Raw genomic sequence first — 18,776 nt, forward strand, 5'->3', positions numbered from 1 at the left:
CTGGCCTCTGTACAAGCAGCTGGGTAAATCACTCTGATGTAATTAGTGTTACATAAAACACTTTTTCCTGTCCAAATAGTCTGCATAGTCCGCAGTAACGTGGACCTTCGTGATTAGATACAACTCTCGCGAGATTTGTTGATGTTCCTTAAGTTGCCATAATTTGCTGAGATGAGCTTTTATCTGCACAATATATTACAATGAACATTGCATAACATACATTTATGTATCTCCATCTGTTACAGTGTGTCTGTAAATAATGTTTTTTTATCTGATGCCCAAGGGATATACTAAAGTGTCGCTGTCCGTCTGGTTTTCTGGAAGACGTCACTTCATAGTTAGTGTAATCAGTATTGAATAAAATTTTTACGACTGTCAACACGCATTGCACCTTTTGCGAGGATTTCTAACAGCTCAAGGGGCCTGAAGCTTAATCAAGACAAAACTGTGATAATGACTGCAAAAAAAGCATGCTTCTGGCTGCACAAACGACACTGTCTGTGTAATAAATTTAATTTATTTTTGCAGAAAATACGTGGTACTTTTCCTGTCTTTTGCCAATCGATGCTGAATTGTGCTTTCTTACATACATATGTTATTTGAAATTGCTTATTCAGTATGTAGGATGCACAGGCTAGGCGATTTAAACAGAACTTCGATTACTGAAACAATCACACAAGTTAACAAGAAGCAAATTTTATTAAAGCTTTCCACTGGCCGCCATATAGCTATTTCTGTCCCCTGGCTTGTATGCAAAATATTCAATTAAAACCGTAACAACTCCAACCCGGCCCCCATGGACCTAATAGCCTCCAAGGAAATAAATTATGCACACAGTATAGTAAGTTAACATTAGTCTTTAAATAGCCTTTTATTCTCCCCCCATGGTATGAAGCCAACGAGATAGGCAAGCCCATATGCAATTTAGATTTGAATTTCCAACTACAAACCAGACTCACTTGTCAAAGGAAGTTATTGCAGACTTTGTTTCTTGGTTAAACGAAAACACGACCTGCAATGTTTTAGTGATTCGATGACTCGCTTTGTGTCTACTTTAAAATTGGACCCTCACTAATAATGGAGACACTTTTGTAATGAAACGCGTTTGAGAGTTAATCAAATTATTCAGCCGAGTAAGATTAACAGCGGTGAAGCTATGATTTTACGTGACAGAGACACTGGATGGGTATAAGTTGACTATAACCCCAACGCCAGGTGAACTGGAACCTTCAAGTTTCCTAAATCCTTATGGCTTAATGTAATATGAACTGGACTCTTAAAGCTTTAAAATGTGTGTGTGTGTGTGTGTGTGTGTGTGTGTGTGTGGAGGGGTGCCTTAAAGATAAAAATCAACAACTTTTGCGCTGTAATCAGCATGATTGTGGTGTGTATACTCCCAGGCACCACAAATACAGATCCACTTTCATCTGGAAAAATCACTTTTTGCCGGGGAGCTTTACTGCATGTACCGTACCAAGTATCACAATATTTCAACCCCAGAATTCCCTGAAGCCCTGAATCTCTCTTAATACACGCATTTACAACGTGCGTGCGATCCAGTACCGTAGTACAGATTTATAAAGATAAGAGCATCACCTGGTAGCATGTTGATGCCTGTTTTTTGCAGAATAGTAAAGTGTTAACGCCATAAACAAAATAATCTATCCCATGCGGCGATATATCCATGCAAAGTCCTCATCCTGGGTTAAAACCTTTCCGTAAAAGGCTGTGCTTGTGTTACAAGGGAAATCCCGTTGAGATCAACCGGTCCCTCGACAACCAACGCCCAAACAGACCTTTCCCCCCTTAAACCCCTTTCCCATTACAAATTATTTCCCACGACAATTATATCAATAACGGTATCAATAAGTAAATTTATAGTGCAATAATGTTCGTATGGAAGTTCCTGTATGAGTCATACCAAAGTATTAATGATACATATACAATGCATCTCACATCAAGACGAAAATATATGAGGATGAAATTTCTGTTTCAGCGCTACTCACACCTGCTATAACAATGACACATATACCGTGTATATACTAACGTGTTCATTCTGTGTTTACACAGAGGCTCGTGGTTGACGTTTCTTTTGACATGCTTGATACAAAGACAATCATACCGACTAAAGAATGCAGAGTTCTTTTTTGACTAGTTGCATGTAACAAAAATCGTCACAAGGTGAAGTTATGCATATTACTGTTCGATATCAGCTTCCTGTAATGAAGAAATGATAGCATGTACGTAGTATATACCAATCATACGAATATAAGAGAATGCCATTTGGATCAGAGGCAAAATGCAGTTATTTTTCATCGCTTAATCAAATGATTCCACCCATTTTGATAAAACAGTGCCCTTTTCATATCTGTCAGACTTATTCAGTATCAAATGGTAACGACTTCATGTCCAAGCACCGACTAAAACCCACCAAAATGGAATAAGATAAATAAATAAACAACTAAGTAACTAAATAATGCAGTATACCAGGGTTGTCGTCTTGAAAAAAAGTCGTCCTAAATATCGACCGGTGTGAAATTCCTCTCTTAAGTGGAACATCCTTGCATTTCTTGCACTGAAAAAACGTTGACACATACTGATCATATTACACGATATGTCAATACAGACAAACGGACCACAAATCTTCTTCTTCAAGAAACCACAGACTGCGTCCCTTTCTACATCATGCCAGCAACATCAACGTGATTGATTCAACCACAATCTAATAGTGTCGTGTACATTTTAAAATATTTGTGTTCTTCGCGTATTATCTATAAGTAATCGCGATTCTTTGCTTCGGCTCTAACAAAAAGGAATGGGTGACCCGGTCCAAAGGTTGGGAAGATCTAGTTACTCTTTCCCGGAGGCATTCATTGCGTTCATTTTAGGGACCGGAATCGATCCGCTGAGAGCGCACGCGACATTTATATGATGAAACATTAAGCCCAATGCCCTTGTAGGCCGTTAGAGAAAAGCACCCGGAGCCCGCGGCGTAGCTCTGATGCTGCGTAACGATTACTTTAACAAATACCGCTCATCATTCACACGGTCGAATTCAGACTGTTCCGATCCCGGGATAAGATCAGCTCATATTGAAAAATATTCCGAAGGGGAAAGTTGGTAAATTGCTCCATGTTGTACCGCTGTTTGTAATGGAATTGCTTTTCAAAAAGAGTTCAGTCTTACTCAGAATGTCTTTTGTCGTTCACAGTGTTAAGTTTTTTGGGGGCTAGGCCTATAATAGCGCTTTAAAGATGTCTTGCGTGTGATCGAGCCATCAGCAAGGAACTTCCCTTTTGCCTCCAGAACGCTGGCAGCGAACACATTTTATTTGTAACGATGACGCATTACTGCCCGCGCTACTTCAAGGCTATTACTTCTAAGAATAACACTTGGGGGCTCGAGGCGTTACTTTCACTGCAAAGATCGGCATCCCCATTGATCGACAGGGGAAGACTGACTCATTAATGCAGGATTGTTTCTTCATTAATGTTTCATAATTGCGTATCATTTGCAGCGTACCAGATGTTTACGTAATTGATTGACATGGGACCTGCTAACGACTTGCTAGCGTTCTAAAGACAATGGCTTTTGTATCAGGGTTTTAGATGGTTAGAGAACACTCCTACGTCGCGTAGCTGGAAGGAGGGAAAACTCACGGCTAACATCAGATCGAAGCTTATTTTAAGGCCCTGGCGTGCGCCTAGAGGAGAATACTGTAGAAATACGAACGCAGGTTGTGTGGTGACGGTTAAACACACTCTCTCTCTCTCTTATAAAATAGAAAATAGTTCAACGACTTATGTTCACGCACATACACAAACACATGCACGCATACACATAAACACCAACAAACAAACATACATAAGCGCACGTGTACACACACACACACACACACACACACACACACACACATGCACGAATGTGATACCACCACTTTCATATCACTGTTTAAATCAAATGTCTTTTGTCAATTCTAGCGATGCATGCTAAGAGTTGCTATAGTTAGGGTATTATCATGAGGTGCGGTGAAGGGAAATTTTACCCTTTCTGTGTACGTACTTTAATAAGTTAGCGTGATATTTTTTGATGATGGTATTGCAGCCTTGATCACAAAACATTGATTAGGGATCGAACATAAGGTATTTGAAGACAAACAAAACAATTACTGGTTGCATGCTGGACGAAAAGAAGACACCAACGCACTTATTCAACTGCTGTTATTTCATTCCCTTCTTTCAAATTAGTAATTTCCTACGGAGTTAGTTGGTGCTAAGTTGAATTGTGAAAGCATTGCGTGGTTTCCTTTTCCGTGCCGTTGGCTGCACGGCTTTTGTATGGTACGTTCTCGAAAATTGGTTCTAAATTGCCGACAGAACTTAGCGCATTTGTAATTTGACGTTTTAAATACTAGAGTCGCTCCTCTTTGTTTGTATAAACACTTTTCTGTGTGTTTGCTGAACAAAATCATGCAAATGACTTTAGTAAACGAGCCACGAACCTAGAATTTGTCTCAAGTCCGTACAATTTTAGCGTCTTCATAGAAGGAATGAATCTGTAGAATTTGATTACATACGAACTCGATATATTCGAACGAATTCCAAACCAATAGTTGATGATTACAATCTACCACGCTTCTAGTAACTAGTCAACATATCAGATACTTGCTGACAATGATTGCAATCATTTCCAGACACTGTGAACCGTGTTCCTTCGCGTAATAAGCAGTTCTTTTTTCCCCTGGTTGATATCAAACGTTATCGTTGGTGAATATCACGTTGTGACCAAATCTAATGAGCGGTTATGCACGTGTAGTGTTGTTAGGAAGCAGTGCTTTATCACCATATTAAGACATACATGACATGAATGACTCTTAGTCGAGTTTGACATGTCATCGTGTCACCCTTCAATGATGTCATGATTGGCTGAAGTTTAAAGTACTGTGACATTTGATACCATTTACAACTGCAAGAGAACTTTGGACGTAGGCACCCGACTTCACTCTTGTGTTCTTGTGCTTTTTATCACTAATCATTCAGTCAACAAAGCAATGCCAAGGGAACACATATCGTAACTTCTTAGAATCACACAAGACATGCGATATACAAAGCACCTGTTGGTTTGGCCATTAGCGCTCAGGGTCCTCTCAGAACGCATCATGTTTAATGACACTGAGATCTAATACCCTTGCTTAATGACCACCAAGTGGCTGATTCTTCAGGCTCTGAAAATCAATAGAAAAAAACGCATGTCCTGGCTGCTATCGACTGACTGGTATGTAACATTATAGTATGTCATTTTGCCAGATGAAGATGCGAGAGAGATTAGCCGCGGGGGTTAAATGTACTTTAATCACTTAATGTGAACATTTACATATGTAGGTCACCTTGTTCACGCCTCATACTTTTTTCAAATTCACACTGTGCGGATACAAACAGCAAAAAATACTTTGGTTTTCTTATTGACAAAGATGGACTAATTTTTGGTCACGGAAAACGTAAATTAATCACTGATGCTACGTGTCCCAGCTGTCCTGGCTGATACCTTAGATCCGCTATTTGAGAATAAGAACTTTGGCGCCACCTATATTCCTAATACAAATAAAAGATCATAACCAAAAACGTACGTTATGTAAACAAAAATATTCACGCAAGATGGAGCTTAAGAGGTATAGATGTGTCTGATGAAACTCGTTATCATATATCTTGTTCATCCTAAATGTCAACGCTAGCCTGGCCACTCGCTTTCTTCTTATGACAAGAATGAAAAAATAACTCATTAATAGTCAGTTTCACCTTGAATGTCCGACTTGCTCTTCTCTGTGAGTAATGATACCAGGAATGATACACAGCAAGGGGTCAACTCTGTCTGTAATTGTAATTTCTTTGAAGAAGCTAACTACAGAATCAGAGTTGACAAATGACAAATTGTTCCAAAGCTTCGTCATTACTTTCCAACTCAACGACGCACATTGTAGATTAGGCTTATACAGAAGACACCGAGCTAAAACCATACAAAGCTCTTGTTTTATTCAAGCGAAATTGGAACCAATGCATGTGACAGAACGAGTAAATTACACAAGCAATTCCTTGAACAGCGCACAAAATGGTCATCAGGTTTTAGAAGCATATTCGTTTTTGAAAGCATGCAAACTCTTACTAATATATAGAACAATGGTCTCAGCGCATGCATGGTAATGTTCCATCCAAGAAACATGTGCAATCGATTCATCAATGTCAAAACCGCCTCTTGTTTAGCAAATCTACTGTCACGAGCATTCGGTTTATAACAAATCTACAGGGTACTGCGGTTTGGTATGATAACTAGATCATCAACACATGAAAAATGGCACTGAGCGGAAATGTATGTCCAGGAATTCTGAAAAAGCTTCTTGAAACGTATGAGTGTCCGAATGCGATTGTTATGAAAAGTCAACTTAATGTAAAGGCAGAAGACGGGGATCTAAAACAGGACAGAAAATGGAGACATGACAATAAATATACGTCTGTACTTTTGATAAAAAAGACATCGAACTAGAGTAACTCGAACCCCAGTTTTGGTCCATCAACTAGGTGCAAGCGACTACTTGAGACAGACTGCGTGGTTGATGCCCCCCCCCCCCCAACTTTAACGGAGCCTGCAATTTTTTTTTTAAGATCGAGTTTTTAATAATATCCATAAGACGGACGTGCTCAATTCGAATCTTTCATTCCCCTAATACTCCATGAAATGGATTTTCTTGTGTTTTCGATACTTATCCCAAAACGATTTCATCAATTCAGCCTTATTCATTCATCCATTACTTCATTTAAAATTATTTCACCCAAAACGTTTTGCAGACTATCGCATCTTTCCATTCTTTTGCCATTAATATATACGCTTCCGTGCATAATTTCAAAATGTTATGCTTTTTTTACAACTTGCAAACTGAAATTGTATTTTAGCATGACGTAATTTAAATCACATAACTGTTATCAATCACAAAACAAGGCACAAATCGTGGTGCGTAAAAGTCGTTTGCCATTGCTTAAAGTCTCTCAAGGCTTACAAGCGGGCACCGCCTGAAACTCCGGGAAAATCGATACTATTATCACTCTTCATAAATGAATTCACTACTTGTGTTGAGAAAATGTGTGTTTATTATTTGCACGCTACCTTGATATGTGTTAATTATATGACCACGAATCTCATTCACTTGGGCGCACACATCAAGCCTCTGATAGAAAGCCAATAAAACCAAGTTATACAAATCATCTAATGAACGCCTGGTATTTGATGTTGCGATTCATGTTTCTTTGCTGTTGAAATTAAGATTTATTAGACCGGACCGAAGTTCATTCCGCCGAAGCGTAGGATCCAATTACGTATTTCACTGATTTCATAAAATTATTAGATTTGGGAGACCTTCATTGGATAGGCGATGCTTTAATTATAAGAAAACGATTGGTTTTAGGTGTGCTTTGATAGCATATTTGGTGTCGTTTTATTTCAGTGTGCTTTATTCCAAGAGATGATTTAGAAAAGGCAACACAAAACAAGTTTGTTTTTTTTCCCATTTTAATATCTATAATTGCTCTTGATAACAATCATTTGACTTGATTGTAGTGATTGCCTTCATCCCATTACCCCATTTGCGGTCTCTTTACATGTTCTTTAGAACAGAAGTTATGAAACAATTTGATTTGTTTTGGTTTTGTCAGGACGAAAAATCGATGTATTTTGCACAAACACTTAAATGACATGTTTGTTATGTGTGTTTTGAATTTTAGAGTATAAATAGCCTGGAGATAAATCGATAAATTTAGGTACCTTAACTAACAAGATGAGGTGTGGGGGAAGCAAATGATTCCTCATAATAGATGTAAATTTGAACTATTATCAGTAATTTTTCTCGTTTGATGAAGACTACATTAGAAATGATCACGTAATAATCAGTGTGTTCAGGACCACATGTGTAATAACTGGTATACAACACTTGCGAAACGGCCAGATCGTCTTGATCCAAAAATACGATTAACTTAATTTAATCAAAAAGCCGACTTAAAGAGGAACCTGACTTATATATTCCATCCAATAATTCATTTATATTATACACAATGCAATGGTCCTTTTACTTCTACATTCCAGACAACTCGAGGAAGAATACTCATCGTACGCAGCAAAGGTAGTGCGGCGGGCGTCACTGGCTGAGACAGAGAAGAAAGGTGCCCAGTTGTGTCCCATCTGCCACAAGACCGAGTTGACGGAAGGACCGGATAGAATTCGGTTTGGACAGAACGTATGCAAAGACTGTGCAAGGTTTATATGTGAGAAGTGCGGTTCGTTTGATACGTCACTTACCACTAATGTGAGTGTATTTTTGGTTAATTTTTCTTGCTTTTATAATCAATATCTGAGTTGGTTATGGCACTGTTATTTTAAGGTGTTTTATGTGCGAAAGTCACTCGTGTATTATTGCCCAGTGCATTTACGTATTTATCTAATTTAGAAACCTGCAATTTCTTAATACTAATGTGCATGTAGATGTATTAATGTTAACTTGCGACTACTAAACTTAATTGAAAGATGAGCAGTTGCTGTGTGCCTTTAATTTATGGTATATTTTCGCACTGTGGAATGTTTTCGTAATCACGAGCAAATTAGTTTGTTTCGTTACGTCGCTTATTAACAACACATTTCAACTCCATTTAAACTTTCAGGTTATTAAGTGAATGAGATATACCATATTGCCAGTTTAATTAAGAAAATTGATTAAAGACACTGTTTTTAACGCCATAAAGCATCACTGAAAACCATATGACGTGTTGTTTTACATTTAAACACCCAATCCTGAAAAAGTATATCGGTCTAGTAAAGAACTAATAGATTCAACTCCCTGCTTGCGTAACCTTATCAGTTTTCAGTAGCAATATTTTCTTTGTAAATGAGACGATGTTTTTTTCCTGTAATACATTTGTAAAATTATTTTCTAAAAAATTATCAAATCATGAAAATGTTTTTGTCTGTAATCAGAGAGCGGACCTCACATCCAATGTCCTATACCCTAAATCTTATAATTCACATTGCGGGTTGGGAATGCACATTGGGGACGAAACTATTGACTTACTTTGTCTAATATTTGTGATGACTGAATGATTTTTCTTTGATCTTCGAGCTGTTTATAGTAGATTGATAATAACTGCATATCCCCTGTGAAAGTAGCATCTGAGCGCTATACGTGATAGTGCTCAAATTGTTGTTCTTCAAGGGGGCAATGTCGGTACCATATATTTACAATGCAATAAGCTAATGGGGAAATGTGAGAGGAGACATTATCGAAATGAAATGATCACATTCAATACAGATTTGCATTGTGAGTGTGTCTATTCAGGTAGATCACTCAGGTGTTTTAGAGTATATGGAAAAATGATCCTGTTGTGTATCTCTTTCTCTCTCTCTCTCTCTCTCTCTCTCTCTCTCTCTCTCTGTGTGTGTGTGTGTGTGTGTATGCGGTATTTTTTTAAGGAAAGAGGCAGTGGCATAAATGTACAAATTAACAGTGGAGGAATCATAGCAGCACGCCAATGCCAGTACAACATGTGTCTATATAACACGTGGTACCCTATTTGACTGCCTATAATATAGACCCGCTATTGATCTACCAGTAGATGTCCAGATAAATGTCTCCTCTGGTCAGTAAATCATCAGAGTTTTTTTTTTTCATTAACTTACGTTATATTAACCCGCCATACTCCTATCAAATTATAGTCTTTGAGTGTGCAGATAACTTACTAAGCTTATCTTGTCACAGTATTTGAAATATTGGAAAGGTCATTTTGAGGCAGATCGTGTATGCCTATACTAACGCGCCACTTGCCGTTTTAAAAAACCTAGTGTGGGTAGATTAATACATTAAGATATTTATTCCCGCTTGTAGAAGGGAAATTATTTCGACTACAGGCGGTTCCAGTAGGTCGTTTTTCATACATCAAACATACACATATTTATACTACTAACCTGTTTATAGTCAGTGTAAATATCCAGTATTTACACACATGTTAACGTTTGTATACGCTAAATCTTTCTTTTTCCATCGGGCGCATGTTATGCTGTATCATATGAATGATATACATATCTGAGTATTGCAAAACAACCTTTAGATTTGACAAGAAGCTACGTTACAATTGACACAGAGAAGGATATAAATAAAACGTCATCATGACAAAGTTATATATACAAATGTATATATATATATAAATTAACCTAATTTTAGGTGATACGATTTAGGATTGGAACCGTATCTCATTATTTTTCATATCAGTGAGCTAAGTGTAGATCGAGGTCATAAAGAACTCATTATTATTATTATCATTATTTTCCAGTTAAAGGAGTGGGTATGTAACATGTGCCAAAGAAGACGCCGCCTGGTGTTAAGCACGGGACTATGGTACCATGGTTACGAGTCAGGTAAACAACTCCAACAAGTCCAGCGGCTACTCAATACAGCTGAACTCCATGCAAAGGTAAGAGTGCTTCCGCCAGTATTTAAAATAAACTAAACTTTAAGTGTTTGACTGTGGTATCATTTGTTTTATGTATTTTATTCAAGAATTGCTTACCTTTCCCAAACATCCCGAACATATATTTAGTTTCATACATTACATGTGGCCAACTATAGGATTTGTCAAAAGAATAGTATTTATCTTGTCTTATTTAAAAGAAGAAAAAAGTCCATGAAACAAGATTAATTATTAAATGATTATAAAATGATAGGTCCAGCTCAAAAGAGAAGTAGGTGTGCATGTCTCCAGTAACATTGCCCCAGATGTTACATTTTACTGAAGCGCCCTCTGTTGAGTGTCACGATGTCTAGTAAAAGGGGTGGGGGCAGTAGCGGTAAATATGCCCATTACAGCTATTAGCTCCGGCTAAGTTTCCGCTCATGTAGAAAAGTCGTCAAGATCGAAAATGCATAAAAAGGCACATTTTTGAATCCATACAAGAAATGTCCTTATTTGACCCTTGGAGGCTTTCAATCATAAGATATAACACTTTGCCCCATAATAACGGTTCCACGTCAATAATGGGTTAGATACATGTATCGAGGGTTTGTGGGTTTCAACATTTGCACTATCTATGATTGCCCAGTTCTGTCAACATAATAAAGGCAAACCGCAGCTGATTTGCTTGGTAAAGTTCCTTAAAGGTTAAAAAGTCAATGATCCCGAACATGGCAAATATTGAAAAAACGAGTACTCACTGCTAAATTTTATTTTCAAGACGCTTACCAATAACGCTCGAGGGTCGATAAAATATTGCTGAATGTTTAGTAGACAATGTGTGGGTCTCATGGTTCCGCATCTTTCCATATGTTTGTTGCAGAATTTCATCTTTTTATTATCTCAAATCATGCTCTGACACAACGAATCGGGGCTATACAACTAAGTTGTTTGCTTTCAGATATCAAAACTAACAATTTACCACATTTAGAATAAATTGTTTTCAACAAACGTGGGCTACAGGACCGTAGCCTTTATTATTGAGGTTTCAGATATAGCAACACTGTGCGTCAGAGAACACTGTTGGATGTTTGTCCAAAATAACTTACAGTATCTGATCCGTCATTTAAAATAATCAGAAACACATTACTGCGATCTTTATATATCTCGGATATCGTCCATAAGTTCCGATTCCACTTTATAAAATGGCCCTGCGTCACAGAATATGATGATGGAAGCATTACAAGATGAATTATCTGTCGACAGCGAAATGTGGTGCTTGTGTAGCAATTCTGTGCCTAGTGTTTTCTAATGTGGCGACAAAAACGGGGAGATGCGTGAGATCTAGATCAAAAACGAGAGGAATTAACGACATGGCAGTTTGGCACTTTTATTTGAACATACAAAAATCAATTACATTTAGATGTACCGGTACATAATAAGATTAGAGATCAACACAGTTTACAGTAACACTAGAACAGAAATAGTTTTTAGAATAAAGAGTGAAGTGTAATTTCTGCCTAGACTGTCAATTACACAGAGTTGATATGACCATGTTCACATTCATTCCCCCATAGCCAATTCTTCATGCATGCATGCACAAAAGGTACTAATCCATTGTAGCTGTTGTGTTGCATTGTGTGGTCTTCTCATACGTCAGCGCCACCTTCCACATCTTGGTTAGCTCTCCGTGCAATGTTTACATACTATTGTCGATGGATATACCCTAGTAATTCCTGAACATTAAATGCAGGAAGTATGTTTTACTTTCCACAGCACCACGGCACCGAAATTGGCCAGTTGGCTTTAATCGGGACTTAAGGCTGTGTTTAGAATATAAGTTATCGTACTAGCAGGGTCGATCTTTCTCAGCGGGGACTCTCGCTAAGGGTCAGTCAATACAATCGGTTTAATTGTCTGACACATGAACAACATCGTGAACCCCAAAGTTTTCCCAACTTTTCCAGAGTACTTTTAAGTTTTGAGGGGGTGCCTGACAATTAAACTGATTACATTGACTGCGCCTTAGCCAGAATCCCCACTGACATTCTGCGAGTACAATAACCTCTATTCTGAACACAGCTTTACTGTATAGCGCCGCGGTAACAATACCGCGTCCCGGATTTGTTTTGATGTTTAATTTGTGAAACAAAATAGGAGTAATTCTACAACAAGAACATCAATATCGTTCACATACACCGGAGATAGATACTGTGCGATCTACCCTTAGACAATTACAAAGCAAAACACGACAGTACACCAATGGTGATATTTAAAAAACTTTGTAGTACAAACTCTCGTTGTAGCGTCAGCTGTGTTGATAAACCATCAACAATTTGTTTGATGTTGAAATCTAACACGTCCTTTCTCCCAGCGGATACCTCACAACGAAACAGTGGTAAAAGTTTGTAATTAGCCGGAATGGAAAACTCATGTTTATACGTCTCGTTTTTCTTGGAAGTGAGGTTGTGCACGCGGACAGCCCTTTCATGTTATTAATTGGTGGTGTAGGTGCCGCAGAGCCAATTGTCAGAACGCCCAGGGGCTGCTCTGTGATAATTAACGTCAGCACTTCACAGTTGATTGCTGCAGTGTCTCTGATAAATGGAATCATCCGTCACTGCAGATATATAAGTTGTTATTTGGAAATGAATATATCATCCAACAGATGTACATGTACTTACAAATAACGTTGCTGGCAGTTTGGTCATTTTATGATGGGCGAGCATGTTTGATTAAGCCATTTGAAAATAGAATTAGATTTTTCTCATCATAATATGTGCAAGAAGTAACTAAATATGTTGGCTTTTCAACACCTTAAGACGTATGACTCAGGTACCGACGTGTCCAATAACATGATGTTTGTATACATTTGGTGTACTCATAACGCACAATAATTCAATACAATTGGCAATAATTCGTGTCTATATTTAGGGCGAAAAGGTCAAGAAATGTATTTAATATCTGTTCTCATGTTATTTTGAGGTTACTTTTTTAACTTCTTAAAGTAAAAAAGAAACAAAATATCAGAAACTCACCCATGTATTCAACGTACTTTCAGTTCGTGATTTGGCCCCTTGCACAAGTTTATACCTAACAGTTTATAACTTAATTTGTCTTTGTGCACAACATAAGTATACGTTGCAACGTCCTGTTTGTATATATACACACGATGGCATGGAAACTAGTAAAATTAATGTGAATAATGTAGATAAATTAATTTGGTCAGTCTGCAGTATTATTGGGCTTAAAGTTCTACGAAGAAATGGAAGGTACATAGGCCAATTTTAGCGTTCAAGACCTTAGTGTCGCATCTACCTTGAAGGAAAGAATGTTGTGATGCCCTTGTCATCAATCAATTGCACCGCTTCTTGTCGTCGGAAAGTGTACACGTTCATTATGTTTTAATGGACACATATTTACGCAGTCAAATCTTGTTGACACAATGTTACCGCGCGTGGTTTCCTGCTAATGTCTGTTTACTTGGACGTTATGAACGTGGCACGGGATTGATATTTGACCGCCTGGCTAATTATAACGCATTAATTGCCTTTGATATGGCTTTCACGTCCACATTTACTGTGATTGCGTAGGTAAAGAATGATAAGTTTACATGAAGGTCGCGTATTTTGGTAAAAAAAACATAAACAACACTCCAAACAGGAACATAAACCTCAAAGTGTTCAAACCATTAGATACCCACGCAATGCGTTTAGTTAGAATTAGACAGAAATGGCCTCAAGTACTTAATGAGCAGTGAAATCTGAGTCATTAAGATCGAGGAGTTCTGCGTGAATGCTAAATAGGTGAACTCTGTATTAAAAGGTAGCGGTCAATGGTACCAACAATTAAACGCTTCCCATCTAATTAAACAGAGCTAATGGATATCTACTGTAGAAATTACCTTCATTGAACGGACTGCTAATAGCAATGGTTAGGGTCGATTTTAAGGCCGTTGACCTTAGAATTGGCTGTTCTTATTCTGCGTTTCTGAGTAACAGGTTGAATGAGTTTTCTTGTCTGAATGTATTCAGCCTGCATTTCACTGTCATGGTGGTGAAGTAACATGTCTTCTTCATTTAACATTATTGCAGAAAGAAAAACAAAAAAGCTGGATACGCGTATGTCATAAACGTCATTCGATAGTGCCAAGAATTAATTATTTCCCTCCACGCACCTGTCAGTAATACTCCCAGAGCCATACGAATATATAGTTTCAGGAACATTTTGATGCCTCATTATTATCATTTCATTTCCACGTGGTTTTGCAAGAAGAATCAGTTGTTTCCGTTGACCAAACCTTTGGTCACAGTGCCACTACGTCTATTAAGGACACATAAAAAGGTTATTTTTTATTCCATAAATCAAATGTGTCTGATAACAGCACAAGACACAATGAAAAGGTTATGTCGTATTTTATACCACAGTTCTGCTGAGTTCCCTACATATTGCTATTGACATATCTTTCAAGTATTGATAACTGCATCATTTTAACAAAGGAGCTTTTTAGGTAAAACTATCGTCATCAGCCAATGGGGGAAACCTCGTTAACAAAAACATAGTCTCTACGTGATCGGCAGTAAATGCGTGTTCATTCCACTGACGAACATAACTCGTATTAAAGCCCAAATCCAGACGCAGATTAAGACAAACGTTAACTTCAAATCACCATTTGTGCAATAGTAGATTTCCCAAAAGACACGTGTACAAAGTGATGGGGTTCTGTTTCATATGGATAATGCAGGCGTATGGGTGGTACGTATGATATTGACAGATAGCTTAGTGCCCGCTTTAAGCGCTCATTCGCGTGAACATTACCCTGTACGAAAGATTCTTTCGTGATACAGGATTTGGTTGCTATCGATTTGTACAGGTAAACACCGTCCTAGGTTTTGACGTAAAACTAACCTAAACCTGTATGGCTCTGATAAAAGATGGACTCTCTGTTACACGAACCATCAGCCACGCAAACACGCGCGCGCGCACACACACACACACACACACACACACAGAGAGAGAGAGAGAGAGTAACACAGACTATCGGTTGTCTATGCTACCTTTTCAGGCACGCTTATGTGACTAATAAATAGTGGTGCTATACTCCAAGCATTCAGGTCGATATGCTAGTATTATACCGTAACTTTTCTATGCAAAAAGAAATCCCCACGATTGTCTAACAGACAGCAGGTTTCCCTGCGTAGAAAACCTGAAGTCAATACTGTCCTAGAATTAAAGATATTCCTTTCGTAGAAGCGTGATGGTGCCATATTAACGTAGGTAAGCCATAATAAGACACATAATAAGATACTAAATTAGAGGTAGTTTTGTCAAATACCGTAATAGCCAGGTTAAATGCAAAATCCACTTTAATAATCCATTTTTCTAATACGCAATTTGCTTTTCGGCATGATCAAGCCAATTTGTGCAAAAGCGGACATCTATATTTAGATCCCATGACTCAACTGCACCTGTGTCCCTGGATGACACAAATACATGACTGTGTACTTCCACTTATTGTATCTAGATTATGGTTACCAGATTATGACACGAAGAGTGCAGTATGTAGAGTAAGGTACCCATAACATGACCTTGATTATGATATCTGTTTGGTACCCGGAGTATGGTATCAAAGTAATGGTCCCTGGAAATAATTCCCAGGACATTGTACCTAAAGATTTGTACCCACGGTAAGGATATGGCACCTGCCGGGATAAAATATATAGTATTCAGAGTTTAATATGTAGAACATGGTTCTTATGGTATGGCATCAGTAGAAAGGTACTTAGAGTATGATTCTCAGAATCTCGTACCCGCAGTTTGATACGTAGAGCAAAGTCCCTAGGGTTTAGTTTCATAGTGAAGTACCTACGGTATAATGCCAGGAATATGATACCCGTAGTTTGATACCTGGAGTATGGTGCCCAGTGTATGGTATATTCTATAGTTTAGTGCAGTACCTAGTATACATTGGTTCCCAGAGTATAGTGCGCGTGGTTTGAAACCACTTTCTCAAGCGTGTATCCCTTCTTTACACTTGAAAAAGTATACTCTTAACGCATAGCAATTACTACATTACGTTATTAACCCTGTACACAGAAACATTTATATATTGCTGCACATAAATGAAATGGCGAAATAAGACTGTGCAAAGCCACACAGGGAAAACACTCGTACGTGACTCACATTGTTCAAGTCCGGGCGTTCGCGTTCCTATTCATAGATGTGAGTACAAAGAGAACACAGAAAGTACAGAGAGTTGTGTTTGTGCTGTAATATTCAAGGGAAATGCGTCAAAAGATTGGCTCACGTGTACATGTCAAGAGTATGATCGATTACACAACCTTACTCACAGAAACTCGCAAAGAAAATGTAAAACAACAGCAGCACTTGTTTTTTCTTCTTTTTCCTGAAGTCACGCGTAACCACAAAATACTAGAAGATGGTAGAACGTTCTATTATGTCGACGTTGGGCAATGTAGAAAGATGATCACGCGTAGGATACAAACACGTGTTATTTATGCACAAACAAGTGTGCTGTAAACAAGAGGGCTGAAAGTGTGTTCTTATTTGAGTGCCTGTTTTGAGCATGTTCGCGAATTTATGTCAGCGTGCTTGTGAATGTTTGCTTACATAACTGTCATAACTAACATAACAAAATTGTCATGTTAACTGCGACGCCGTATAAGAAACTAATTTCAACGATAAAAAAATAAGCCTTTTGGGAATTTTTAGAAACATTTCGTATAACGAGAATACTATTCCCCAAATAAGGTTTTAATAAAATTGTGGCTGAAAAATCCTGACATTGCAAAACGGGTTTATACACGTTTGGAAGGCTGTTAATATTTAGTTGGTGCTATTATCTTCTAGGAATTCCGATTTGCACAGCCATACAGCGGTCTAATCAGAGATGTTATTACCGTTCTGAGATAAAACAAATTGCAGATACCAATTACCCGAGAGTTCATAGCGATAGATACACAAAGTTCAATCTTAGTTAACATAACCTACGCTTTTTTTATTCCACTTGGACTTTGGCGTAAAGCAAACGCCATCAGGGCGCAATTCTGTCAGTGCGATTCAACGAATTATATCTGTGTATAGTACATGCCTTTTTCCTCCATTACGCAGGCGTCACACAGGAAAAGACCGCCATTAGAACGCAGCTCTTCCTTAACGCAATACGAGAACCTTAAGGAATACGAACACAAGCAAGAAGAGAAGGAGAAGCGAGAGAGGAAGCCATTAACTCGCCAGGGGTCGCTCCCTACGGACATAGATGAATCAGAGGCGATCCAAAATGGACGGCCCTTGTCCACAATACGAGAATCAAGCCGGAGCCTAAGCAGTCTCAGTAGCATAGAGGGGGACTCCTTTAAATCCGGTAAGTAGCACCCGAACAACAGGGAGACTTTGGTATTTTCTACCGGAAAGGCGTGCTTTGCACCAAATACGCGTAGCAGATGTTTGTAAACCCTGGATAGAATAAGAAATGCCTTTATGTACGGAATATAATGACATTATGCACAAAATAACATATGAGCATTTTAACTTAAATACTCATTTCAATGTATGTTAATTATTGATTCATTTAATTTTGCCGTTTGTAAATCTATCCTTAATGCTACATTGCATAATCTTACCACAAGAGATTAAGCCATATTAGCATTTAAAACAGTGCAAATAAAGCATTTCTAAAATGGGTCAGAATTTGCTTACTGTCGGTAATGCAGTTCTCCGTTATCAAGGCAACTAATAAAACGACTCATCCATCAGTTAAATTTCTACATTAAAGTATAAGCCTTATAACCACAAAATCATTTATTGTTGTGTTTTTCGTGGGTGAATAATCTGAGTGGTAATTACCCAACCCGGCTTCTCTTTGCTGTGGGAATAGCAACAGTATACAGGGAATATTCTACAATCAGATCAGCGGTATAACTAACTGCATATCCATTTTGTTGCTAATGATAAAACAATAACAATAACAATAACAATAACAGGTTGGACAGCAGACAGATGATTCAATAAACGTAAATCTGAGACACATGTCTGGGAACTACTAGAAAACAGAAGCAAAAATATTTGAATAATCACAATATTAACAATAAGCTAGGCCTAGGCGGCGGAAAGCATTTTGGATCCTTTGGAGGTAATACTGTTGGTAATCAACTTATCAGTAATGACCCATATATATTATTGAATTGTACTCGGACCCATGTCTCTTGGTACTACGTTTACACCAACCCTTCCCCCACGTAGCACCAAAAGGGCTGAGAGCCCGTCGGATTTGGGACA

The 18,776-nt window shown here is 38.1% G+C and overlaps 1 protein-coding gene across 7 annotated transcripts in view; it reads left to right on the forward strand.

Moving 5' to 3' along the window:
• The window catches only part of LOC106175070 (uncharacterized), a 62,398-nt gene that overhangs the window by 21,489 nt on the left and 22,133 nt on the right, over positions 1 to 18,776 (forward strand). For 6 of the 7 annotated variants that reach the window (XM_087015156.1, XM_013556887.3, XM_087015152.1 and 3 more), the window contains exons 2-4: positions 8,128 to 8,347; positions 10,362 to 10,502; positions 17,610 to 17,862. In XM_087015156.1, the coding sequence (XP_086871282.1) occupies positions 8,128 to 8,347; positions 10,362 to 10,502; positions 17,610 to 17,862 (614 nt within the window). The remainder of the gene's footprint in view (positions 1 to 8,127; positions 8,348 to 10,361; positions 10,503 to 17,609; positions 17,863 to 18,776) is intronic. The other variant, XM_087015153.1, reaches the window with a different exon arrangement.

This window comes from Lingula anatina, chromosome 6 (assembly GCF_051362555.1).
Source record: "Lingula anatina isolate TDL-2025a chromosome 6, LinAna3.0, whole genome shotgun sequence".
Taxonomy (NCBI): Eukaryota; Metazoa; Brachiopoda; class Lingulata; order Lingulida; family Lingulidae; genus Lingula; species Lingula anatina.